The sequence below is a fragment of the Ursus arctos genome, unplaced genomic scaffold (assembly GCF_023065955.2).
Source record: "Ursus arctos isolate Adak ecotype North America unplaced genomic scaffold, UrsArc2.0 scaffold_18, whole genome shotgun sequence".
In the NCBI taxonomy this organism is placed as follows: Eukaryota; Metazoa; Chordata; class Mammalia; order Carnivora; family Ursidae; genus Ursus; species Ursus arctos.
Genome location: NW_026622852.1, coordinates 47,550,655 through 47,577,541, shown reverse-complemented (window position 1 = coordinate 47,577,541; position 26,887 = coordinate 47,550,655). Strand labels below are relative to the sequence as shown.

At 37.0% G+C, this 26,887-nt stretch overlaps 2 protein-coding genes across 5 annotated transcripts in view; one reads left to right on the top strand and one right to left on the bottom strand.

The window, feature by feature from the left end:
- Positions 1-24,767, top strand: RAB14 (RAB14, member RAS oncogene family). Its single transcript, XM_026513885.4, has 8 exons — positions 1-325; positions 9,833-9,891; positions 11,009-11,062; positions 12,351-12,528; positions 16,318-16,384; positions 21,022-21,109; positions 21,452-21,482; positions 22,478-24,767. The coding sequence occupies exons 2-8, from the start codon at positions 9,840-9,842 to the stop codon at positions 22,653-22,655; spliced, it is 648 nt and encodes a 215-aa protein (XP_026369670.1). The 5' UTR covers positions 1-325; positions 9,833-9,839; the 3' UTR covers positions 22,656-24,767.
- Positions 23,247-26,887, bottom strand: part of CNTRL (centriolin) — an 81,488-nt gene continuing 77,847 nt past the window's right edge. For all 4 annotated transcript variants that reach the window (XM_044389563.3, XM_026513881.4, XM_057313729.1 and 1 more), the window contains one exon: positions 23,247-26,887. The gene's annotated coding sequence lies outside the window, so the exon portion shown is untranslated.

Below are 26,887 nucleotides of genomic sequence, written 5' to 3'. Positions count from 1 at the left end.
CTTCCGGGCTCCGCCAGCTGCGCGCGCATTCTCCTCCCCCCGCTTCTTTTGTGGTCCGGCCCATTGCGAGGGTGACAGGAAACCCTGTGCAGGGAGCGCCGCCATCTTGGACCTGCCCGAGGAAGATCCTGAGGGAGCCGCAGGAGCAGTCGCCGCTGCCACCGCTACTACCGCCAGCGCGTCTGCACCTTCTCGGCCAGCCCGCTACCTGCCGGGGCCTCGGCCGACCGCCCCCGCCCTTCTCCCGCTGCGCCCGCACTCCTCTTCCTCGTCCTGACGCCCCCCTCCCGCCCGGAAAGCTGCCCAGCCACCAGCAACCCCCCAGGTAAGCCGGGCCCTCCGCAGTGTCCGTCCCACCGAGGCCTCCTCGCCCGGCTCTCCGGGCGCGGGGGTGTGGAAGACGGCGAGCAGGGCGGCGGGCGGGTGGCGCCGCAGGGCAGGCCCTGCGAGGCCGCGGCGAGCCCCGGCTCGGCGGTGGGCGCCGGGGCTCCCGGCCCGACGGGACTCCCGTGCGGGGGCGGGGGTGTCCCCGCGCTGCGTCCGCCCAGCGGAGAGCTGCGGGGCGTGCGGGGAAGGGTGTGTTCGGCCTCGCCTTCCCCACCTCCTCGGCGGGGCTGGGCAGACAGCACCTCCCGCAGGCCCCTCTCCTCGCTGCCGTTCTGGCGGCTGCAGACCACCCCCGCGGTATTTATCCACGCGAGGCGCGCCGCGCCGCCTCGCAGCCCACGAGCCCAGACGTGGCACACCCCGTCCCGTAGGCCGCGTCTGCCCGGAGTACAAAAGGCAGCACCTCGCAGCCTCGCCGGCATCTTGGAGGAGCTCCGGTGTCCTTGTCGATGTGGGTAGACTGTGGACGGGTTGGGGAAAGGGTCTGTGCTGGCGAAGTTCTGGTTTGGGTGAGGCCCTACAAGGCCTGTGACATTCTATAAGGCGTCGAGCTTAGATAGCATGTAGAAGCGGTGAAGAAGACAAAAAGTTTTTTGGCATTTCTAGAATTTAAGGAAAGAAGGCAAAATAAGCGTTTATTTTGATGGTTTGCACCTTCGTGTGAGCCAGACGCAGATTTAGCTGTTCTCACACCGGTTTTTCTTGCTTGGCGTAGCCCTTGGTGATAAGTAAAGTTATCTCCATTTTACAAGTGAGGAAACTGAGGCTTGAAGTTGTGATGTGACTGGTTAATGATGGTACGGACACTGGCCTCTCCCCACACTTGCCTGGTGTTTCCCTACTACACTCAAGTTAGGCTCGTGTTACAGACGTGACCACTTAAAATGTACCTAGAGCTTAATTCCTCTTTTCCTATGTTTGCGTTGGATGACAACTAACGACTCCTTTATAACTGAAAGTCTGTAGTGTCAGCTGCTCCACTGCCAGTCCTCATGCTCACAACCCCAGAGGAGAGATGGCGAGATTTTCATTTTATATAGGAAGAAGAAACTGGGATGCTCAGAAGGCAAGTGCTTTTCTGGTGGTTCCGCACAAGTGTCAGAGCCCGCTTGAACCCTTGCAAAGTTTACTGTCACAATTGTCTTTTATTTATATGTGGTTATTGAAGACGGACTTAACCTTGCAGTAATCCAGCTCCCACTCTCTCTTCCCTCAGCACTTTCCTTAATTTTTCATCAGAGTTTTGCTTGGGTCCTTTTATTTGTTCACACCTTGAGGCATGTAGTAGTTAAGAGTTTTGGAGGGTTCCTACTCCATTACTGCCACTTTCTAGTTGAGTGACCTTAAGCAAGTTACTTAGCCTCTCAGAGTCAGTGTCCTAGGGAATAATTGTACCTACATTTTAGAGTTGTTTTGAGGATTAAATGGGATTAAAAAACCCTTAGCACGTTACTTGGCATATAGTTAGGTGCCCCATAGTCTGTAACAGTGCCAGGCATGTAGTGGATGTTTACTATTTGTTGAATGAAGAGAGGAGCACGGCTTCAGAGAGTTGTACAGTTAGACCTGGGCCTTAATCTTTTTCCCTTTGTAGTGTATGACTGCGGATATATCAACTCTCTGAGTTGGTTTCCTTACCTGTAAAATGAGTTTTTATGATCAGAGACTGTTATAAAGTAGCTGGCATATATCAGGCACTCAAAGATGTAAGACTCCTTTAGATTCTAATAACCTAAAAAATTATTTGAAATTAAAGCTACATTTTAAAAAGTTTCTGCTTTTTATATTTCATGTTAAACTTTATTGTGGCATACTGTGCAGCAGAATTTGGAGTGTTCTTAAAACTAATCTTTATTAGTATTAAATATCTCTGCATAATCTTAGTAAGATTTTGTACTATTAGAGTAAACTTTTGGTTAAGGCAAATATGTTAAAATAGGACTACTGAGAGATACTTGTTTGCCTGCCTTTTTTTCCCTTTTTCTTCTTTCTTTCTTTCTTTCTTTCTCTTTCTTCTAAAGCTTAAAACATTTTTGTGTGGTTAAAAATGCCAGGCGTGGTTGGAGATAGCCTTGTACAAAGGAGGTATCAAAGATACTGTACTTTTAAAAAAATTTTATGTTCTAGATAATTTTAAACATATACAAAATAGAGTGGTATAATGAGCCTTCACATACTCATCAGCCAGTGTCAATAATGATTGGCCTGTTCATCTATATATATGCACCTATACGCTCTCCACCAAATTATTTTAAAGCAAATTTCAGACATGGTATTTCATTAGTAAAATTTTTGCTATTACTAATCCTTTTAACTCTAGGAGTAAGTACAGGGTTTTGGTGTTTCGTTTTTTTTCCTTTAAGTACTTTCATTGTATGAACAGAGGTGAAGTATTGGAGTACTTCTTTTTCATAGCATACCATCATAATTGGGAAATTTTGTGTTTTTCTTGACACAGTAAGGAATCCAGTTCTTTTTCTTATATTAATTTATGTGGAAGTGTGACATTAAATGTCTTGTCAAAAGTGAATTTTTTAAAGTTGGTGTCAGAAATGGGTGGGTTATTTTCAGAGGTTGCATTACCACTGAAGAAAGGAAATTGACCACTCATTTTGACTCGATTATATTATTAGAATAACTACCCAAGTTTTACGTCCACTTGACAAATCAAGTAGCAGTCCACATTAGAGAGCTTGTAAGCATATCAGACTGTTTTTGTTCTTAAGTTTCATAAAATCAGGAACAATGTGGTTTTTTTGATCATTACTATATTGTCAAAGCCTAGCGTAAGGCTTTGTGCTTAGTAAATGCTCAACAAATATTTTTGTATTGTAATCACAAAAGCAGTCTATCTTGATTTTGGTGTTTATAACAAAATGTCTTGCATATAACAAAAACAAAAACCAAACTTACTAATTTTAACAAGATTAGATTTTAAATCACCTGAAATATTTTGTGGGTTGTCTTGCGTTGTCTTGAATAAGTTATGTAAAAATTACATGGTAATGTCATATGTCCTAAGGAGTAGAATAAAATAGCTGTAAAACAGTTGTGAAAGGATTAGTCAGACATAGTGCATAAGTTAACACAGTAAAAAGCCAAGCTCTAAAAAAAAAAAGGAGAAAATAGTGTCAATTAGTGGAGTTTTTTGTTTTTTTGAGGCTGATCATATGATTGACTTCATATGATGTCCCCTATATTATTGTAAATGTGGAAGTAATGTTAGAAGTATTATGAATGGGAGTTTTTTGGGGTTTTTTTCTGTTCTTTTTTTTTTTTTTTTTTAAGATTTATTTATTGCTGAGAGAATTGGTGTACACATGCGAGCTGGGGGAGGGCCAGAGGGAGAGGGAGAGAGAATCCTCAAGCAGATTCCGTGTTGAGCGAGGAGCCCCATGTGGGCCTCAATCCCAGGACCCTGAGATCATGATCTGAGCTGAGATCCAGAGTCAACTGCTTAACCGACTGAGCCATCCAGGTGCTGCTTGTTTTTGTTTTTCCTAAATTTGTTTTGTATTAGAATTATATGTAAACATGCTTTAAAAATATTTCAGAGTTCTTTATTTTCTCTACTTTGAATACTTCAGAAAATTAGCAGTGAATATAGTATATGCTTGTACTGTTAGCGCAGGGTTATATAAAGAAAGTTAATAATTTCTTCCTATCCTTTTTCTGCTCTCAGTCCATGTATTCATTTTTCACAGTTTGGTGTGTTTCCTTCCACATTATCTGTATACAGGATTGAGAGAGAGAGAGTGTGCGAGTGTGTGTGTGTGTATTTAAAAATGGGAGAAGCTGTTGCATGGATATATTTTCAGGTTAATACATCTATATCTGAATGGTTTTAAACTAGATGCAGATTATTTCATAATACAGATGTACTTTATTCAGTCATTTCCCTGTTGATAGGAGTGTAGAGTGATTGTTCTCCAGTTTTGGTTTTTTGTTTTTTGTGGGCTTTTTGCAGTAAAAATGCTATATTAGATGCACTTGGACCTATAACGTTATGGATTAAAGATTTTGTTTCTGTGGGCTACTTCTCGGTCAAAGGGTGATTTGGATTATCTTTAAGATTTTAAAATATAGGGGCGCCTGGGTGGTTCAGTCGGTCGAGTGCCTGCCTTTGGCTTAGGTCATGATCCCAGGGTCCTGGGATCGAGGCCCCGCATCAGGCTCCTTACTCAGTGGGGAGCCAGCTTCTCCCTCTCCCTCTGCCTGCTGCTCCCCCTGCTTGTGCTGTCAAATAAATAAATAAAATCTTTAAAAAAAAAAGAAGAAAAGATTTTAAAATACATTGTTTACTTCCCAAAGATGTGGCTATTCAGACTCCCATAAGCAGAGTATATGAAAGTTCCTTAACCTCTATCTGCACATTTCAAATGCAGTCATTTATATATCTGTATAATTTAATTTGGAGACGCATCTGATTAACTATATGGAGACCATGCGATTTTATTTTTGGGGCAACAATGATTAGTGTTTAATGTGCATTTAGTAACCATGTACAGCTCTGGGTATGGGCCTGGAAATAGGTCCATCATTTTGTTAAGTGTAAAACACACTGCAGAGTTTTATGTAGTAGCACACCCCATTTTTAAATATATTCCTTACCGTAATGATGATGTGTTTCTTGTGCTCAAGAGTTACTGTTAATCTCAAAAAAAATCCTTTGTTAAAGCGATATTAGGCATAGTTAATATTTAAAGGAGCCAAGCAACAATCATCAATGTTCAGTGTGTATTTACTAATCATTTCTCTTGACAGCCAGGATGTTTAGAGCTACATTTTACATGCACTGATAGTAAAACTCAGTGACCCTAAATATTTAGTGTAATTATTCTCCATTTTTCTTTGATTTTGATTTTTTGGTTTTATTTTATTAGTCCACGTGTGTGTGTGTGTGTGTGTGTGTGTGTGTGTATCACTCTACATATATATACCTTTAATAAGCTACCATAGGTAAAGAAAATCATGTTTTTTGGATTCAGGTTTGGGTTCAAGTTCCAGCTCTGCCATTTACTATTTTGTAACACAGGCCAAATTAGTAAATTTCTCCAAACCTCAATTTCTTCAGTTTTTTGGGGCTTTTAAAAAGATTTTATTTATTTACTTATTTATTTATTTGAGAGGGCACAAGAGAAAGAGAGCACAAGCAGAGGGAGAGGGAGAAGCAGGCTCCCCACTGAGCAGGGAACCTGATATGGGGCTCAATCCCAGGACCCTGGGATCATGACCTGACCAAAGGCAAACGCTTAACTGACTGAGCCACCCAGGCACCCCTGTTTCTTCGGTTTTTACATGGACGTAATGATAATGGCTCTGCAGAGTTGTGACAGTTAAGCATGAATTGTATGTAGGGAAAAGTAGTGCTGATCATCACACGGTTTACTGTCAATAAATGTTACCTTCAAAAACGTTTTTGTAAGTAGATATAATTTGAATTAGTGTTGTCATTTATCCGTATCTGTAAATCCTGATTACAGTACATCCTCTGGATATAATTTTTTAATACTACTTTGAGTATTAAATTAGAACCAAGTTGAGTGAACTGAAAAAGATTTGTGTCCCCACTAAAGGGTTTCATGGTGCATCTCATCACTATGGAGGAGGCTGGATGGTGTAGTGGGTAAGAGGGGATTCTCTGCAGTTAAAACAGTCTTAGGTTCAGTATGGACTTGACCACTTAGCTGTGTGACCTGGGCATGTTACTTACCTGTGAGTCTTCATCTGTAAAATGAGGATTATAGTTGCTGTTTTATAAGGCTGTAGTAGTAAGAATTAATTGAGATAGCATGTAGAATGTTTAGCACATTGCCTGGAGTATATTAAGTGCCCAATAAATGGTAACTGTAACAGTTGTTTGTTAGTAGTTTACAGGTTGTTCATTTGTATTTAATGATGCTTATTGTCTGAAAGTAGTACTCTTAAGGAAATCAGAGGCATTGAAGGAGGTCTTATCTGCTTATGAACCTTATTCTCATGCTTTTGTAACACATGGAGAACACATTTTAATCACACCAGTAGTTGTGCACAAGTTACAGAATATTATCAAGGTTTTTTAATTAGTGGAGATGGTAGTGTTAGCAATGGACTCATGTTTTCAGAGTGTTTGAACTAGACCAACAGTTTTTGCCCCTGTACCCCCTTTTTTGACTTTTGAGTATAGCAAAAGCATCCTTAAAAGGGGAAAAACATTTTTTCCCCTTCTAAAGCTAATTAAAAAGTACATTCCTCACCTTTAACAGTGGTATGTTTCATTCATGTTCAAGAAATGATGTTGAGAAATCCTTTTTTAGAACAATATTAAGCATGGCTAATATTTAAAAGGGGCCACTTGAATATAATTTTACTGCAAATACATAATTTTGAGTGAGTGTTACCGGTGAACTCTGGGAGTATATTTAAACCTAGCTAGTATCTAAGTTATTATATAATGAGAGAGGGTTAGTTTTGTTAGTGGCTACAGTGCTAGATACTTTCTGCTTTCATTGTCTGCTGAAATTAAGTTTGAGTAACTTTCCTTTTTTTTTTTTTTTTCATTTAAAGATTTTATTTATTTATTAGAGAGAGAGCACGAGCAGGCGGTAGGGGCGGGGCGAGGGAAAAGCAGATTCCCTGCTCAGCAGGGAGCCCAATGCAGGACTCCATCCCAGGACCCTGAGATCATGACCCAAGCCAAAAGCAGCCGCTCAACTGACTGAGCCACCCAGGCGCCCTAGTAGCTTCCCTTTTTTTTTTTTTTTAAAGATTTTATTTATTTATTCGACAGAGATAGAGACAGCCAGCGAGAGAGGGAACACAAGCAGGGGGAGTGGGAGAGGAAGAAGCAGGCTCATAGCGGAGGAGCCTGATGTGGGGCTCGATCCCATAATGCCAGGATCACACCCTGAGCCGAAGGCAGACGCTTAACCGCTGTGCCACCCAGGCGCCCCCCCTTTTTAACTTTGCTTTTAGGGTTGATTTTTAAGAAACTTGAACCAGTAAGTTGTGTGGTGAGGTGAAGATAAGGCACTGGTATTTATTCTGAATAAGTGATCATTCTCTTTTATTTGGGAATAGTTTATGCTAATTAATGCTTGGTAATTTAAAAAATGTTTTAAAATTAGTCATCTTATAGATATTTAATGAATGCTGTGTGATAATTAGCAAGTACACAAATTAATGCAACTGGAATTGGCTTTTAATTTCATGATCAGCCTTTAGAGCATTTCAAGGAGAAATTAGGATTTGTAGAGGTCTTGGTTTCATTTTATTATTATTTTTTAAAGATTTTATTTGAGAGAGCAAGATTAAAGGGAGCATGAGTAGGGAGGAAACGCAAAGGGAGAGGGAGAAGCAGGCTCCCCACTGAGCAGGGAGCCTGATGTGGGGCTCCATCCTAGGACCCCAGGATCAGGACCTGAGCCCAAGCAGACGCTTAACTGACTGAGCCACCCAGGCGCCCTGAGGCCTTGGTTTTAACATAATAAAATGGAAGGAAGCAAAGTGTACAGGGCTACAACTTTGAGTAAGGAGAAAGGAATGGGAAAGTCAGAAGGGGAAGAACGTGAAAGAAACAGTAATTTCAAGGTGACTGATTACTTTTCCCCAAGTTTGAATGGTAAAAGAGGAGTTTAAAAAAGGAGTTAAAAATTAATTACAGGGTCTGGGAAGAATGCATGTGAAGAATTTAATAACTTTTAAGTATTTTTATTGTGAAAGATTATTCTTTTCCTTGTGTTTGGGATCTGGTTCAGAGATTTGGTGAATAATCCACACCAGTTTTAGCCTCAGGACTCTTAAAAGTTTTGAGTCCCCAGTATCTGGAAAAAGGAAAACAAATTATTATGATGTTCAGAATCAGTTAACTAGAAAAACTCCCTTCCTGAACGAACTGGTTAAGGGAGTTTTCAGTGATGTTGCAGACTGATGATGAAAGTGCTACAACACATCAAGCTGGAATGGTAGCAGGGCATCCACTTTTGTTAAATGTAATCCTCACAGCCGAGTGAGAGAGGTTGTAATTAACCTTCTCTTCCCTGATAACAATAATGCACTTATTTTAAACACATTTTCTACAGGTTAAATTTTATTATATAGTAATTTTGTTAGTTTTAGTAAACGAATTTCTGCAATCATATCACATCTGGCTTGTATAATATGACAACTGGCCATAACAGTAAAAATCCTATTTTAAAAATTGGAAACCAAATTTTAAAAAATGGGGTCAAATCTTTGTGTGCGTCTGAGTGCATGTGCATAATTTTTATCTTTGCTTAAGCTGAAAACTGGTTTGAGATTAAATGTTGCTGGAAGTTTTTACCATTATTAGAATTTACCTCTTAAGTTTCTCTAGCACCTAGCACAGTGTCTGACACATTCAAGGCATTCATTTGAATAAATTGGAGAGGGTTTTTTTAAAGTTATTTAAAGTGGAAAGAAATTAGAATTATTTAGGTGAAGTATACCTGAGTGCAAAGAATAGACTGTGATCTTTCTAAATATCTTCTAATGTATAAACTTGCAGATTTTACAACCCTAAGTAGTATTTTATGCCATTATTTCAGCTTTTAGAGTAGTATATAGTAGGCTTTTTTTTTTTTAAGATTTTATTTATTTATTGGACAGAGAGAGACACGGTGAGAGAGGGAACACCAGCAGGGGGAGTGGGAGTGGGAGAGGGAGAAGCAGGCTTCCCGCCGAGCAGGGAGTCTGATGCGGCAGGACCCTGGGATCATGAAGTGAGCCAAAGGCAGACGCCTGACGACTGAGCCACCCAGGCGCCCGTATAGTAGGCATTTGATATGTTGTTAATCTTCAAATCCTGTATTAGTTTGAACCATATGAAATTGCAAATAACTTTTTAAAAAGTCTGTCAGAACAACAGTTTCATGTGGTTTTATCTAATTCTGGCAGTAATTTGGTTTGGAAACAGTTGGATTGGTCTTTTTTTGGATGCTATGCTAGCCATGATTTCAAGTAGAGTAAAAAAAGTTACTTTTTATAACTTTTATAAGTTAGTGGTTACTTTTTATAACATTCTGTTGTAAAACCAAAGAGTTCTGAACAAGTTGGCCATCAGTAATTCACTTGATAGTTGACATGGCTGGGGACTTCAAAGTTGGAAGACAGTTTATAACAATAACTCAAATTTATAAAGATTTCCTTGTTTGATATTTTCCACAGTAGCTTTTCTTACTGGATATTCCCTAAAGTGAAATAATGGAATTGTTCTGATATAATGGTTGATATTTCTGTGGATAACACATGAGAATGTTAATGTTCATCCAAGAGAATTTGTGCATTTGATCAGTTTGGAAAATGCACTTTTACTCTTGGCTTACTGTAACCAACATTTTGTTTATAATCAGTATGCTGTATTTTATATATCTTTAAAGGCTAGCAATGATCAACTGGATAACTTGTGTATATCCTTTTGAAGTAACACAGTTTTCTTTGTTTTTAGTGCCACCATGGCAACTGCACCATACAACTACTCTTACATCTTTAAATATATTATTATTGGTAAGTTTATTTAACTTATGCTCTTGTTCTACAAAGAAAGTTAATATACGAAATATTTATATGCTAATACTTAACATACCATTCCAGAAGAACTGAGTGGTTTTTTGTGGGTTTTTTTTCTTTTCTTTTTTTTTTTTTTTACTGCAAAATTAAAGCTCCTTTAATTTATTTTTGTGGTTAATGATGTACTTTTTGCATTGTGGCCCTGGATACTTCTGTAGTACAATGGTGAGTACTTTTTGAAATAATACTGATTGTTCTTGAGGGCTACCTGAAAGCTTGTTAATCCTCGAAATGGTACTAATTTCCTAGGAGCACTGATAACATTCCAAAAATATGAAAACCCTTGGAGCCCCCTGGATTCCAAAAATTGATAAGAGAACATTGAGAGTAATCGTGTAATATACATAAAATATAATATTAGTGTTTTTCTGTTAAGTTTCAGGATGTTGCTCAAAGTAAAAGGATTGTTTACCCAGGTATAGTTGTAAGAGCTTGGTTGAAAGTACACATACTTTTCGGTTAATTCTTCATATTAGAACAGTTTGGTGTAATGATGGGCTCAATACTTCCTTCACCAAGGGTTAAATTGCTGTAGTATAGTTAGGACATCTGTTGTGGTTTTCATATAATGCACATGCCTTTCTTTTGTGGAATTCTATAAGAAATACAAGGAATATAAGAAGAAATGGGATCTAGTCAAGCAAAACTTTCGGAACTTAACTATTTTTGCTTGTTATATGCTGCTCTGTTTGTTACTCGCAGAAGTCTTTTGCTTTTATGCATGGATTATGGGAAAAAATACAACATTTTGAAACAGTTCAAAGTAAAAAATTCTCCTCTTGCAACAGTTTCTCTGTTAAAAAGCACTTCCCAGCTGATAGTTATTTACTAACATAACTTATAACTTAATTCTATCACTGCTGAAGGTTGGGAATAGTCAGTTTGTATGTCAGAGTGAAAAGTGACCTGTAGGATTTTTCAAACTCATCTTTTCATGTGTCCCAGAAATTTGTGATGTGATATGGTAGGGCATATAGCAATCTTTGCATATAATTATGAGTACAAAATTGAGAAATGTAATTGCCACTTGAAACTTTTTTTTTTTTTTAAACAGGGGACATGGGAGTAGGAAAATCTTGCTTACTTCATCAATTTACAGAAAAAAAATGTAAGTTCAATATATAAGGTAAAACATGAATAAATCTATATTCACTTTCCTACCTTTTAAAAAGTGTTATTTTTAGTATACTCTGTGCATTTAAATATAACTTTTCTGTATATCTACACTTTTGTCTTTAGGTAGGGAATTTTTTTTAAATAGGTGCATATAAAATGAAGTACACCTGCATGTATAGAGCGTTAATTTATATGACATACATAATTTGAGTTACTTGTTTAGGTTTTTTTGATTGTAGAAAATTTTTAAAAATGTGTATTATAATGTCAAATTTAAATAATCTTTTCTCTGACTCTCCATTTTAGAAATTATTAGAAATTTGCTGCATGTATCATTTCTTAACTAAATTGTAATAGATTGGAAATACTTAAGTGAAATTCTTTCTGTATCCAGGACTGGTTGATTAATATTTGAAGTATAACTGTCTCGGGTGGTGGGGAGGAGACCATGTTATTTTATGTAACTGATATGCTAAATATAGTTGAAATTGTTTCCACGTAGTTGAAATTATTTTTGTGGCTTTTTTTTTTTCCTTAATGTAAATTTTATGAAGTCTCCAGCACTCTGTGTGTACTTGTACCAGAGAATAGAGGGTTTAGGTTTTCAATGGCCTAATTATAAGGAAAGGACTAATAAACTTGTCCTATTGGATTGGAAATATATAACTTGCCAATATGTAATTGTAAGTATATATTAAATGTGTTTTTCTTTGAGATATTGATAATATTTTTCAGGATAAAAATTTGACCACTCCTAGAGTCTTAAAACCATTGATTGTTTTGTTATATGTAATAATTGTCAGAAGTCTAAGTAGCATAATGTTGGTGTTATGAAGAACTTACTAAAAATCTATATTTTTAATTAGCAGATTCTGTTAGTCCAAGGGTCAGCAAACAATAGTTTATGGGTCAGATCCAGTTACTGCCTGTTTTTGTAAATAAAGTTTTATTGGAACACAACCATGTTCATTTTACTTATTGTCTTTGGCTGCTTTTGTACTTCAACAGCAGAGTTAAGTAGTTGTGGCAGACCTTTTGGCCTACAAAACCTACATATTTATTATTTGGTCCTTTACAGAAGTATGCTGACCCCTGTTGTAGTGCAGTCAAATTTCTTTGACTTCTGTGTTTTTGCTAATTTTTTTTCAATGCTAGCTTAGTCCACTTATAGCCTACAAGCATTAGTATATTATTTAATTATCCAGTGGATCTTTTCCCTGCTGATCTTAATCCAAAGCTTTCTGGAAGTTAGAATATTATATTTCTTTTTTCTCTGACAGTTATGGCTGATTGTCCTCACACAATTGGTGTTGAATTTGGTACAAGAATAATTGAAGTTAGTGGCCAAAAAATCAAACTGCAGATCTGGGATACAGCAGGACAGGAGAGGTTTAGGGCTGTTACACGAAGCTACTACAGAGGAGCTGCAGGAGCGCTTATGGTGTATGATATCACTAGGTAAGAGATTAATACTTTTTCAGACTTCATACTTGAAAAAAGAAATCTACGTTAGGCAATGTGGTTTGTTGGGTTTTTTTTTAAATTAATTTATACATTCTTTAGTTTGTGATCGTGTGACTATAAATGAGCTTATTTGGATCTTATGGTTATTTCTCTACACTGTTGTGTAAGACTTGATGTAACATGTTGATTTCCTTTTCTGAAAGTGGATATGACTGAAGAAAAACTTTAGGAGATGCTGGTGGAGCTAATAGAAGAATACTATTCTGAAAAGCAGCATCAGTTCATTTATTTGAGGTGAAATAATATTTTATACCAAACTTTGTTGTTTTCACTTCAGTAGAAAGCAAGCAAGTCTTGAGGAGTTAGTCTATTCAGTCTCTGGTGTTAAAGTTGACACCTTTTCAAAACAAGGTCAGGGAAGGAATTAAGTAGTTTTGCTAATCCAACATGGTAGATTGTAAAAAGTTTTTATGCTTGGATCTGAAGGTGTTTGAGGTATTTAATTGTTCATTAACTTAAATTCTTTTTTGTTCTAAAATGGATTGAAATGGTTTACAGTACTTTATGCAGCAAGATTAAATTTATTTCAACTTGGCTATTTCTGGAAACTGAAAGCACTTGATAAAAAGTAACAAAACTGGACCGTAAATATTTGGCTTCAGAAAACATGGAAAATTGTGCCACTTCATTAAACTGTGCTGAGTAGAAAATGAACTAGATTACCTTTCATATTAATGCAGAGTACCAGTTTAAAGCAGTGTGACTCTTGTCTTACTTTTTTGGGGGGAGGAGGGATGGGTGAGTGGGACCAAATGGACTTTCTTTCAATGGATATTTCCTTTTGAGAAATGCTTTATACTGTTTGTCTTGAAGAGTCACAATACAGTGCATGTTAACATATTTGCACCTTGAGAAGTTCTGCATTAAAGAAATTCTTTAACTTAGTTTAGTTTGGTGTTTCCTAAGCTTATTTTGTTGAGGAACACACTTTGGGGTATGTGGACTTAGAATAAGACAGTGGCTGATTATAATTACAGTGCTTGAAGTTCCTTGAGTTCTAGAATTGGGTAATCGCATGGCAACACAGAGCAAAATAGTCTTAATGCTCTTCTGTATATCTGGGCATCTGGTAACATGATAAGGAAATAGCTTTGTGGGAAGAATATTAAAGACCTGGCCTTCTCTGCAGGACATCCTAATGAGGGATGCATTCCTGAAGGCTTTGCTTAATTAAAAACGCCATTATTAATAAATTTAAATGTGGTGATGTGTATTTAGAGTGTAAAAGTCTAAAGTGTTGTAGTTTGTTTTGCTTTGTGCAGTGTGCTTGTGTTCTCCTCCACCCCATGTTTACTGATAATCGACATATAACATTGTGTAAGTTTAAGGTCTTGGTGATGATTTGATACATGTATATGGTTTGCTTTTAAGCATAACCTTTTAAGCATAGTAAATACTTTTGGTAAAAGTTGTGTCTATTTGAATCATCAGAAGTAATTCTGGCGCAAACACCCCCAATGTCCATTAACTAAGGGATAGATAAACAAATGGGTGTATTCATGCGGTGAAATATAATTACCATTAAAAGGAAAGAAACTGATCCATGCTATATAGTGGATGAATCTTAAAAACATTTTGCTAAGTGAAAGAAGCCAGACATAAATCCACATGTTGTATGATTCCATTTATATGAAATATCCAGAATAGGCCAATTCAGAGAGACAGAAAGTGGATTGCCAGGGTGTGCAGTTTGAGTGCTAATGGGTACAGGAGTTTCTTTTGGGGTTGATAAAAATGTTCTAGAAGTAGATACTGGTGATCACTGCACAACTTTGAAATATACATTAAAAACCACTCCACTGTATGCTTTAAAAGCATGAGCTTTATGGTAAGTTCATTATATCCCAATAAAATTATGACTGAAAAAAAGTACTTCAGGCTTTTTAGACAGTTTATTGATATTTCGTAAGTGACATTGATGTTGCATCCATGACACTGATTTTTTCCCTTTTTTCCTGTTATTCCTTGACATTTTGCAAACTTGGAAGTTCTGCTTTAATAATACCTTTGTTTTTGGCATTAACTGTAATTGTTACAGGATACTTCCTAAATTGACAGCATAGCTTATCATGGCAGTTTGTTTGGCTGTATCGTTTGTTTGATATGTCATTTAACATCCTTGGAAAAGTTAGGGATATTTTTTACTTTTTTTTTTTTTTTTTTAGCACTGTTACCACTAATTAATTAATATTGGGATGCTGCTATAGTTACAGATTTGAAATTATGGTGAATTTTAAATTAATAACAATTATCGGAATTATTAGGAGAGGTTATGGACACATCTAAATAACAGTTTATGTGATCTTGATACTTAAAAAGAATGTGTAGATTTTTCTGTTTACCAAAGTGGTGGCAGTTTCTTGGTGCTAGCTTTGATATTTTAAAAATTTATCAAAATCAGTATTAATATTTTTGGATTTGTGCTATTTAAGTTTTGTGAACAAAGTAGGATAAATCTGTTGTGTAAAAGCAAGGTATGCCAGTACTACAAATACTGAACAGTAAAGTGATATGGTTCATGCTTTTTAAAAATATTTGACCATTAGAAGATTTTATTTAGAAAATTTTAAAACACTGGGAAAATGTTTCTTTTATTTATTTGACCTTTTTTTTTTTCAGTTAGGTGATGATTTGTGTTTAACATAATTTAGCACAATAAAAAGAGAATCTTACAACCTCTTTTCAGTTTCCACTGAGAAAGGATTAAGTCTTTGGAATATCCAACTCTATATGGGCACTGGCAGCTGGAGTTCACGGATATATTCACAAGGCTAAATTTGAAACACTTTGAGACACTCTGTGCATAAAAGGCTCAAGGCCTGGCTCTGAAATTCGTTTAAATCTTTGTGAGCTTCTGTTTTCTCACCTGTTAAATGAGTAAGATGGATTAATATTCTGTGAATGTATATAAATCAAACATTTTTAACTTTCAAATTTTATTTGACCCCTTTGGTGAAGTCTGATAATATTACTCTTCTGTCTACTGTCTCTAATATTGTAAATTATTTGGATTTGCTTGCTGTGTTCATTTGCTAGTGCAGATGAGCCTATGAGTTTCTAAACTCTTGCTTGGAGAAAGTAGAGAAATGGGGCAGTCTGAATCCCAAAATGATGTAGTTACTGGTAAATAAGAATACAAAGTTACAATAAACTCACTCTGATATATGGGGGCTTGAATTTCCAGTCAAATATATTGCCATTTTAAAGCTGGTTTTTATGTTGTGAGAGTTAATTTTCTCTTGAAAGAAAGGTGAATTTTATATCCGTTTACAGTGGTGTGACCATCTTGATTTCTAATTTGAAACGGACAGATGCAAACATGTTTTCCATTGAACGTACCATTTTGGTATTATTTCTCCCATTTTGTGATTGAAAATCTGGATGATTTAAAAATAATCTTAGTTTTTACTTCAGATTAGAAATTCCGAGTTCAGAATCGTTTGTTAATTTTCTGTGTTGTTCCTTGCTTGCTTATTGGTCTGTTTATGAATGTGCCTTTAAATGTAAACAGTATACTTCTATATGTAATTAGCAAAGTTGTCGGATATTGATTTATTTATTTAATAGTAATAATGGCTAGATTTCTGGAAAGTATGTGTTTACATTCCACAATCAGTTTTTGATGAAAGGGAATATTATAAATCTTTATTTGAAATTTCTTTTTTAAAAAATTGAAAGGGCAATTGTATGTGGTAGTCACAAATGTCAACTTTAATTTTGCAGAAGAAGTACATATAATCACTTAAGCAGCTGGTTGACAGATGCAAGGAATCTCACCAATCCAAATACTGTAAGTTGTATAACATCTGTTACGTAGAAAATTTAAGATCTATGCTAACCGCAAAAGGAGAGTCATTTGCTAGTAGGATTTTTGTATATGAGTACGAAGAATGAAAAAATCTTTATTTTGTTTTTAAAGTAATTGTAGAGAAGTTAACATTTTTTTTCAGTACTAATTACCCCAGATTTTACATCTTATACTTGGTTTTTGTTCACGTTTGTGGTTTAAAAAAAAAATGAAAGTTATGAATGGGGTGGTGATCTCATGTCAGGTGGAAACCATGAAATCTGAAACAATCACTTTAAAAAGGATCTGCATTTGTTTCGTAAAATGTTACCATGGAAGAAACTGGGCAAAGTATAAGGGATCTCTGTTATTTCTTAACAATTGCTTGTGTATCTACAATTATCTCAGTAAAATTTTAGTTAAAAATAAAGAGTTCTTCATGCTTTTAAAAAATTAAATTTTTTTTTCTTTTTACAAAAACATCTCAACTATATTTTAATAAATTTTAAAAAATTTAAAAAGTAACCATTGTGCTGTATTTTCAAATTGCAAATTTAAAAAATTTTTCTTTTTAAAATGAAAATTAAAATTAGCTTTTTTACCAGACTGAGAAGATACTTATTGAGATTTTAAAGGCCGGCTACCATGCTAGACTCTGCAGTATCCAAAGATAAATGTGGTCCTTGGCCCACAAAATATTATGGTCTAGTAAGGAGATAACTGTGTGTATACAAACAACTGTGCTGAAAAGCAGAGTGAAATATGAGTTAGAAATAGAGCAACTGGTATTTGCTGGAAGTACCCAGGATAAGCAGTGCCATCTGGAGAAACCAGCTTTACAGAGAAAGGTATGTTTGAGCTGGGACTGTAGGGGTGAGTAAGGTTTTAGTAAATGCTAAAGGGGGCATTCCAGGAACAAGCGAGGAAAGGTATTGAGCTGCGACTGACTCTGAGCTTCCAAGGCCTTGTCTCACTTGGCTTTGTGCTCCACCGTATAGCAGAGGTCTGATTCAATAAATACGTAATCAGCGGCAAGATTGGGTTTTATCAGGGAACAGCAATAAATTGTACTGAAAGTTAACATGATTTGCCTTTTTTTTTTTTTTTAAGATTTATTTATTAGCATGAGCAGGGGTTGGGGGAGAGGGAGAGAGAATCCTCAAGCAGGCTCCCCGCTGAATGCAGAGCCTGACTCAGGGCTCAGTCCTGTGACCCTGAGATCATGACCTGAGCCGAAATCCAGATCCATCCACTTAACCGGCTGAGCCACCCGTGTTTCCCAACATGATTTGCCATTTATGATAGGGACTGTGCCTGGAATTTTCATATCCATTATCACCTTAAACCCACTGTACATATACACACAGACCTGTAGATGAATGTTCATAGTAGCTTTATTTACAATAGCCAAAAATTGGAAACAGCCTAGATGGTCATCAGGAGGTGACTGGTTTAACAGTCTGGTACATTCATACTGTAAAATACTCCTCAGCTACACAAAGAAATGAACTATTGATACATAACAACAATTTAGATGGATCTCAGGGGCATTACGCTGAGTGAAGAAAGTTAATCTCAATTACATACTGTATGATTCCATTTATAAAACATTCTCAGACAAAATTGTGGAGAACAGATGCATTGTTGACAGGGGTTAGCAAGTGGGGGTGAAGGGTATGAGTGGTGCGCATAGATTATAAAGACGGCAGCACAAAGCACTTCCTTTCTAGTGATGGAACAGTTCTATGTCCTGGTTGTGGTGACACAAATCTATATCTGCAGTAAAATTGCATAGAACTGTACACACACACACACACACACACACACGGGTATACAACTGGTGAAATCTGAGTAAGGACATAAATAGCACCGATGTCAGTTCCCTGGTTTTGAGTCTGTAAGATGCTACTATTAAGGAAGCTTGGTGAAGGGTATATAGAAGCTCTACTCTTGTAAGCTTCTGTGATTCTGTAGTTATTTCAAGAAAATATTAAGAAGCAAACAAAACTCATTGTAGAAGGCGCTTAGAGGTACATAATGACAAATTAGCCATGTCTTTCCTGCCTCGTTTATGCCTCTTCAAAATTTTACCAGATCTTCAGAAGAGTGTGTTAGGGAGGAAGAACTTTACCCTTCAAGATTCTTCTGGCTTGTCTAAGAAATAAATTGACAGAGTTGTTACAAGTTTCTGGAGATTGAGTCGGTCCTCTCTTCTGGTAGAGAGGGAAACACCCTTACAAATGGAGATTTTTCTTACAAATGTAAATGTCTCTTAAAGGGAAACTTCTGGGTTTTCAGAGCTTCACCTGTGTTTGCTGTTTCTTAAAAATAAACCAGCTTAAAATAAATATTCCAAAGAGGAATATCTTGGGATGGCAAAATTTGCTTCCCTACGTAAGAAAATCTCTTAAGCTCCAGCTCAAATGTTACGTTTTCTGTAACATTGCCTTCAATTTCTATATATATACAATGGAATATTACTCAGCCATCAGAAAGAACGATTACATAACATTTGCAGCAACATGGACAGGACTGGAGGAGATTATGCTAAGTGAAATAAGTCAAGCAGAGAAAGACAATTATCATATGGTTTCACTCATTTATGGGACATAAGAAATAGGAAGATTGGTAGGAGAATGAAGGGGGGGGTAAACAGAAGGGGGAATGAACCATGAGAGACTGTGGACTCTGGGAGACAAACTGAGGGCTTCAGAGGGGAGGGGGGTGGGGGAATGGGATAGGCTGGTGATGGGTATTAAGGAGGGCACATACTGCATGGTGCACTGGGTGTTACACGCAAATAATCATGCAACATTGCATCAAAAACTGGGGATGTACTATATGGTGACTAATATAACAAAATAAAAATTACTAAAAAAATACAGAACAAAAAAGACCCTTAAAAAAATTACATACATTCCCATTTTGTTGGTGGTATATTTTGTACCTCTCTCTGGTTAGCATGCCAGCTTATGTCTCCTTTCAGGATGATGGGAAGCACAGCTTGGAAATTGTTAAGGAATTGGGAGAGGAGGCAGTGTTTCCATTCAGCAAATGTTTAAAAATTTTTTAAATTATCTTTTAAAAACCGCTTTATTGAGATATCATTAACATAATTTACCCATTTAAAGTTGCAGTTCAGTGTTATTTTTTTTTTAAGTTTATTATTGAAGTATAGTTGACATACAAAACATTTGAGTAGCTGTCATATGATGGCCTTGTACTAGGCCATTGTGACTTTAGCAGCCTTGATTTAAAAAAAACAACTGATTTCCTTTTTTTTCTTACCTTACTCGTTAAAAGACTAGAAGACTTCATGTGAAAATGTCTTTCCCTCCTCGTTGGACCCTCGTCCACACTAAAGAACGCTCATGTTTGTTACACTGCTTAAGTGTTCTTGTTTAAGATTTACATTCAGATTATAATGGTTCTTCAGTTCATTGGACATCATTTTCAAGAAACAGGAGAGTCAGGGGCTGCAGTTTCACATGAGAAAAAGTTAATGGTGGAAATCACTTTAGGTTGAAACCATCCATTCCTAAAGTATCTGCATCTGGATTACCACATCTATTTGGAAGGGAAAAGGAGGGGGGATCACCAGTTGGTATCAAATAAGCTTATATATAGACACCCCCATCCCCCCAGAAACCACCATAAAGATCAAAAAACTCTTATTTTCTATTTTCCTAAGGCTGCAGACTTTTTTCTTAGAACTTTAACTTTGGCCTGAACTTCACTTATATAAAAAATTCCAAAGTGGATGTCGGTGTGTGTGATATTTATCTTGCCATGGATTTGAACTTGCTTGCATATGTGTCCCCCCAGCCCTTCCTCCCACCACCACTGTTCCCCATAGAACACAGACACTTGTTTTCAGTTGCTACAAACCTTTGGTCCTGTCTAGGGCTAGCATAGTGTAAGATGTATTTGAAGGTCACAGTTTGGGTTTTCTCCCTCGGTTCTAATGTCCTACCACTGACTCACTGAGTGACCTTTGACAAAGGCAAAGTCCCTTTGCCTTATTTGAGCACTCATTTCCTTACCAATAGCCTGAAGGAGTTGAACTAGTACTTTAACTTTTTGAGGGTCCCAGAGACTCTCAAAAATGTGACAAAAACCATGAGCCTTCTCTTCCAGCGAAATGTTCTTGTTTACAGCATTGTGTGCTTAATTTCAGTGTATTCACAGATCCCCTGGAGCTTGTGCATGGATCCTGTAGTAATCTTACTCAGATAAATCATAACCTTTGGCCTAGACCAGGTGCTCCTCATGGGCTGTATTGTTTTTGAATGACTTGCAAGCTAAGAATGGATTTTACATTTTTAAAAAGTTATTTAAAAAAGAGAAAAAGTAAAGAAGTATATGCAAAGAGACCATTTGGGCTCCACAGACCTGAAATATATACTCTTTGTCCTACACAGAAAGTTTGTCAGCCCGTGGCCTAGATAATTGTTGACCTCCCTCCCAGTAGTACTGACTTCATGGTTCTCATATCTGTCTGCTGGGTGATTGCTGGTGCTTGGGTTTCCTTTTTAGGCCCACATGTTTTTTCTGTCAAAATTTTTGGATTTCAGAATTTTCATGGTTGATTTTGAATGGTTGCTTTGTTTTAAGATGTCTTTCTTTTGGTCACAAATTAGGTAATAATTCTCATAGGAAATAAAGCAGATTTGGAAGCACAAAGAGATGTTACATATGAAGAAGCCAAACAGTTTGCAGAAGAAAATGGTGGGTTTAAGACTTTTAATGGCTTTTTTGGGGTCACACATAGGAAAGGTGGGATTTTGATACTGCAGATTATTTGATACTTTTCTTTTAATGCCAACTGCTTAAATCTTAAGAATGAGGAAATAAAATGTGTCTCTATTTGACATTCATGTTGGCAGTAGTGCGAGTATTTAATGACAAATATAAAGACTCCCCCATCTCAAACTAACGTACTGTTTCGTAAAATACTATGGTAGGAATACTGATAGCCGATGGGAAACTCTTATTCAAATGTTATTGAAGAAAATGCCCTTGTGAGTTAATTTGAAATGTCTTAATCATAGTCTGAATTTTAATTTTTAGGCTTATTGTTCCTTGAAGCAAGTGCGAAAACGTAAGTATGGCTAAAATTAATCCTTTTCAGTTACATTCAGTTACATTCGAACTTCTCAAAGTAGAACTGTACATGTGGAAAATGTATAATGTATTTGGATACATATAATAATATGTGTATGTGTAGTGTCTGTTGTGGGAAGAACGGTAAGCAGGCATCCCTTTGCTTCCTGTTTCACATTTTAGAGGTAATGTTTTTTGTTACTTCACCTAAAAGGTTGTACCTTGATTATGCCCCTGGTAATCCAGGTTAATAAACGAAATTGTGTTAGCATTTCAAAAGTGTTTGACTTTCACAACTGAGGTTGAGTTTGGCATCTTGGACTCAAGCTTAGGTAATCTGTTTATTTAATAGTTCTGATTGAAAAGCATGGCTTTAAGGAAACAATGTCTAAGAATAATCAGAAGCATAATTAACATTTTCTAATCGTTATTCCATGTCCATTATTGAACCCCAGGGCTCCCAGCAGAGTTCTTCATTTATTAAGCCAAAAATTCCTTGCCGTGGTGAGAAGCTAGCCCCTTTTTGTTTAGTTTCATCCATATTATTAGTACTAAGAGAACTGAAGTGAGAACATGGTCAAGCACGAATATGTCACCATCACATGATAAAAAAAAATGTATGTTGATGCTTGGCTAATCAGACCATACAAATCCTGGAATCTCATTTGTATTTGGAATACCTTATTATAAAAATGGCCTATCATCACTTTCATTATATATTAATATATAACATTTTAATGATTAGAACACATCCAGTTATCCAAATAGGGTTTGTAGAAACGGCTGTTAGTACCGTGTTTATAAGCTTTCCACAGAAAATATTTCCCCATATTACTCTCTTAGCTCAGTCTTTGGTAATCTCTTATTAGATGACAGTGGCTAAGTTGAAGACATCATGGCAGTTAACTAAAGGTTAGCAGAAAGTCAGTGTATAATGTCTTATCTTTGGTACAAAGCTGTGATTCTCCAATAAAGTTATCAATTGCCTCTTAGGGGAGAGAATGTAGAAGATGCTTTCCTTGAGGCTGCCAAGAAAATCTATCAGAACATTCAGGATGGAAGCCTGGATCTGAATGCTGCCGAGTCCGGTGTACAACACAAACCCTCAGCCCCACAGGGAGGCCGGCTAACGAGCGAACCCCAACCCCAGAGAGAAGGCTGTGGCTGCTAGTGACCTCTTTGCCGTAGCTCCCATTTGACCTTTCACCTCTGTCTGTTGGAAGCAGTACTTTTTACTGCCTCATTGTCTTCTGTACATCTTACTGGGTTTAATTAAAAAAAGAAAAAAACAACTCTGTTGTAAAAACAGTTTAACACAATACTAAACTGCTAAACAACTAGATGTAATCAGGTTATCAAAAGGCAAGTAGAGTAATAAATCTCTCCTGCATGGTAAATCTAGACTTTTTTTTTTTTCCCCCTTGATTGTCCTCGTGATAGGTATGTCACCAGTACATGATTTAAACTGAGCACTGATGCTGGACTTAAATGATTTTTATCCTTCCCTCTTTTTGGCAAGGCTTTGTCTTACTGTATGGTTTAATTTGAGGATATCTTAAGCCTTTCTTCCCATCTTTAACTGTTCAAGTATGTCTGTTGTAATCAATAAGTTTATTGCTGTGAAATGACTTCTGATAGAGAATGGGTTCTATAACTGCTTTTGTTTTGTTTTCGTTGGATAAATTTCCTGTTGTGTGGGTGGCATTTTTCTCGTGGAGGTTTGCTGCACAGGGAAAATATCCACTTACCTTTTCTCTTATGCTTAATTAATAGCTTTATCTTTTTTTTTTTTTTACACCATTTTATCCTTTTCTCTTTAGCAAAGTAAATATGTATAAAATTTGAAGGAACCGAACTAACAATACATTCTGTGTATATTATTTTAATGAAGAAAATAAATTGATTACTGGCATTGGAACAGTATAAAATACCAGTTTGTACAGTATGACCTATATGTGACCATGTTACTCCCTTCCATTTCACACAAGGAAATAGACACAACTGCAGTTCACAAGTAATACCGGCTCCACCCTCTGGTGCTGGCAGTGTTTGGGGACATTATGCTGGAAAGAGCTCCTAGCGTGAGAGGATTAACACTAGCAGATTCTGTTCCATCTTTGCACTGTGGCTTACCTGCTGATTTTCTTAACTGTTCTTGTGCAATCGACAATGTGCTAACCTGCTTTTCTCTTTGTAAACATTTTGCATTACAGGCTGCATTTTTTGCCTTACTGTATAGAAAAAGAAAAAAGGCTGGGTTTATTATTGCACATTTTAAGCTTTTATACCTTTATCTTCTTGGAATGGTGAGATTGTGTACCGGACAGTCAGAACCGCAGGTCTGCTGTTAAGGGATTTTAAATTGTGCATTTTTAACACTACAGTGAAGTAATTTAAGATATCCCTTGTGTTCTTAGTATGAGGGGCTATTTTATGTCGTGTTGGCATAAGTTGTTTTGTAAAAGGGAAAGTGTTTCTAACGGTGTTTCAGTGTTTGTGCTGATACAAAGTAAGTTATTACTTTGCACTAGGTGGTTTGGCCACTGAAAGAATACTGTATTGCAAGGGAAACAATCTCTTTAGACAACAGACTCAATGTTTTACCAAGTTCTTTACTACTTTTGATTGATTTCTGATTGAGTTTATGGTTCAGATGGAGAATTGAGGTTATTTGAAGTAGGATAAGTAAACTTTAGTATATTCTATAAAATCACTTAGCTCAACTGCTGTGTTTAAAATACACATTTTAAATCCCTCTTTACAGACACTAAAGTAAAAATAAAAAATACGGCTTTCTGGGTTGTAAACACGTGGTAGTACTGGAGTATTGTATAGTCAATGTTAAATAAAAGCCAAAACTGGAATGTGCAGAAAATAGGATTTGGTTAATTTGTGGACTCATCTTTATTTTTGTCTTTGTTTAACTTTTTTAAAAACAAGATTCCTGGAGTAGATTGGTATATTCTGTTAAAGACTTACAGTGACCCATTTTGCTTACCCTATTGCTTCACAAGGGACTCGCCCAGGGACCATGACCTGCTGGTGTGTGTATATATTTACAAAAAACAAACCAACCACCCATTGGGATATAAGGTAGCAATCACAAACTAAAGACTGCGGCTTGTTTAGGTGCAATACCCTGATTCCCAAAGTTAGTTACAGTGGGTCTTAATTGTTTTGTGACAGGATTTATTCAGACTGCTGTACTCTTCATTTGATGTAACAAAATGCTATTAATCTAAATATTTGTAAATAAAGTACCTGTATCTAGATTAAATTAAAATGGTTTGCATTATTTTCTGAACTACAACAGGATTTCATATTTTCTTCAGGCAAACAGTTATTTGGCAGAAGTTGTTTTCATTGGAGAATTGTCCTTATTGTATAAAGAGAAGTCTACCTACGTAGCGTATAACGCCACATCACTCAGTAATTGACTTCGTTTTGTCCTTGTGTTTGGATCACACTTGCAATGTTTTCAGTCGACCTTTTTCAGTGTGAGATCAGCACACTTGGTGCCTGATAGTGTTCTCCCTTGACTGTACTTGGGGCCAAATTCTGTTGTTTGCATGTGTAATCCCCTGTAATAAACTTGGGTGCTCAAAATTAGAAGAGCAGATTGTCATATTGTAACATACATGTGCCAGACACTGGGCAAGTTCTTTGGAGAGAATGTGAAGTTCTTTTAATCTTTAATCCAGGAGAGCTTACTACTTGTGGGGTCACCTGCTTCTCTGGGTTACTTGTTAACCTTGCACCTGTGAGGAGGCCCTCTTGATTAGTAAATTGGTGCTCAGTACTCTTTATGGGTTAGACATTCCAGTACAATGTTCAAGTGTTTTTCATGGATAATAAAAGTGTTTGATGCAGTAACCTTGATTAAAAAAATTTTTCTTTGGTGGTGATGTTCACATAATACCAGAGGTAGTAAAGTTTCTTCGGAAAGATGTCTTTTGAAACCAGGTGTTTGGCTTCACACATTGATTAACTCCCCTAATTCCAGACTGTAGTTTCGAGAACTTTTTTGCTCATGTATCTGTTGTTTCAGGTGTGATCTTTCTGTATAGATGTGTGGTTCAGGTCACTCACCCTTACACAGAAGATCAAATGATTACCTTCCATTCCTGTCCACAGGGGAATAGAGAGCGTTCATGTGGCAGTTTAGAAAGAAGACATTTTACCCCCATTCATCACAGGGACAGAATGGGAAAAAGTGTCCCTAAAGGATTTCATTAATTGTGCAGAGGCCTGACTTTTCAGCATTTTGCTAAGGCCTGTGAAAATGAAACAAAGGAGAATGTTAAGTACAAAAGATAAACGCCAAATTAATTTTTATTTTGGGAGTAGATGTCTTCTAGAACTTAACTGTGTGTTAAATTTTATGCCACTTCCATTGCCTTTATTGTAACTCTGTTTATCCCACATCTTAATGGTCCAGGTCTGGCCAAACAGCTTTTGGGAATATAGCCCTGCATGGGTGGAGAGGGATGACTGCACGGCACCATTCTGTATGGTTATGGTTCAGAAGCTGTCTACAGGCCTAGAAAACAGGCCTTGGGAGTATATTAAAACCTAATTGATAACATGGAGTTTCATACTTCCCCTTACCCATGAAAAGAAGTGCTACACAGTCTTTGTGACAATAGTTGCTATTTAGAGAAATAAATGTATTTGTAGATCATGGAGCAGAGCCAGTAATTACAGTAGTTCAAAGATTTAAAAGTTGAACACAATTTGAATTTACCACTGGGTCAGATTCTGCTAGTTTTCCGCCAAAGAATATTTTTGGTTGAGGAAAAGCACCTCAAGTGTAGTAGTTTTATAAAAGATATTTGCATGTGGTGTATGTTCATTGATAGGCACAACATACTTCAATTTCCAGGCCAAAGTTGGAGAGCCATTTGGAAGATTGCCATTTTCCTGGAACGAAGGTAAACGTTTGATGGCTTTACTGTTGATCTATGAAATGTAAAGTCAGATGAAAGACTATTTTATCTTTTATTTTCATATGAAAATAGATTTTAAACAACATCCAAAAATAAAATTTGACACTATAAATGAAGAAGGGCTTGAGTACATTTTTTTTTCTTTGCAGCTGTAGATTTTACCAGTTTATAGCCTCAAATTTGCTATTAAAATCACTGCTTTTACGGCAACACATTTCAAAGGTAAAAAAACAAACCCCCCAGCCATCCAGGTTTAAACTGTATACGAGTCTTCCATATGTACGTGGGGTTTGCAGAAACCCCGGTGTTCACAGCACAGTGAGCTAAGCTACAGCGGAGGTGCCGCGTCTGAGTTCCCCGCCTCGGGGGCGAAACCAAGCGGCATTCCAGTGCTGCAGTGAGGTAGTAGAGAAGGGATTTCTTCAGAGTTTCCTCATCCGGCTGAGCAGTTCTTTTC

Bases quoted from the DNA above. Each gene is read 5' to 3' on its own strand.
- RAB14 (XM_026513885.4), top strand. From the start codon at position 9,840: ATGGCAACTGCACCATACAACTACTCTTACATCTTTAAATATATTATT. The intron at 9,892-11,008 runs GTAAGTTTATTT...TTTTTTAAACAG, and splicing joins CTTTAAATATATTATTATTG to GGGACATGGGAGTAGGAAAA. The intron at 21,483-22,477 runs GTAAGTATGGCT...ATTGCCTCTTAG, and splicing joins CTTGAAGCAAGTGCGAAAAC to GGGAGAGAATGTAGAAGATG.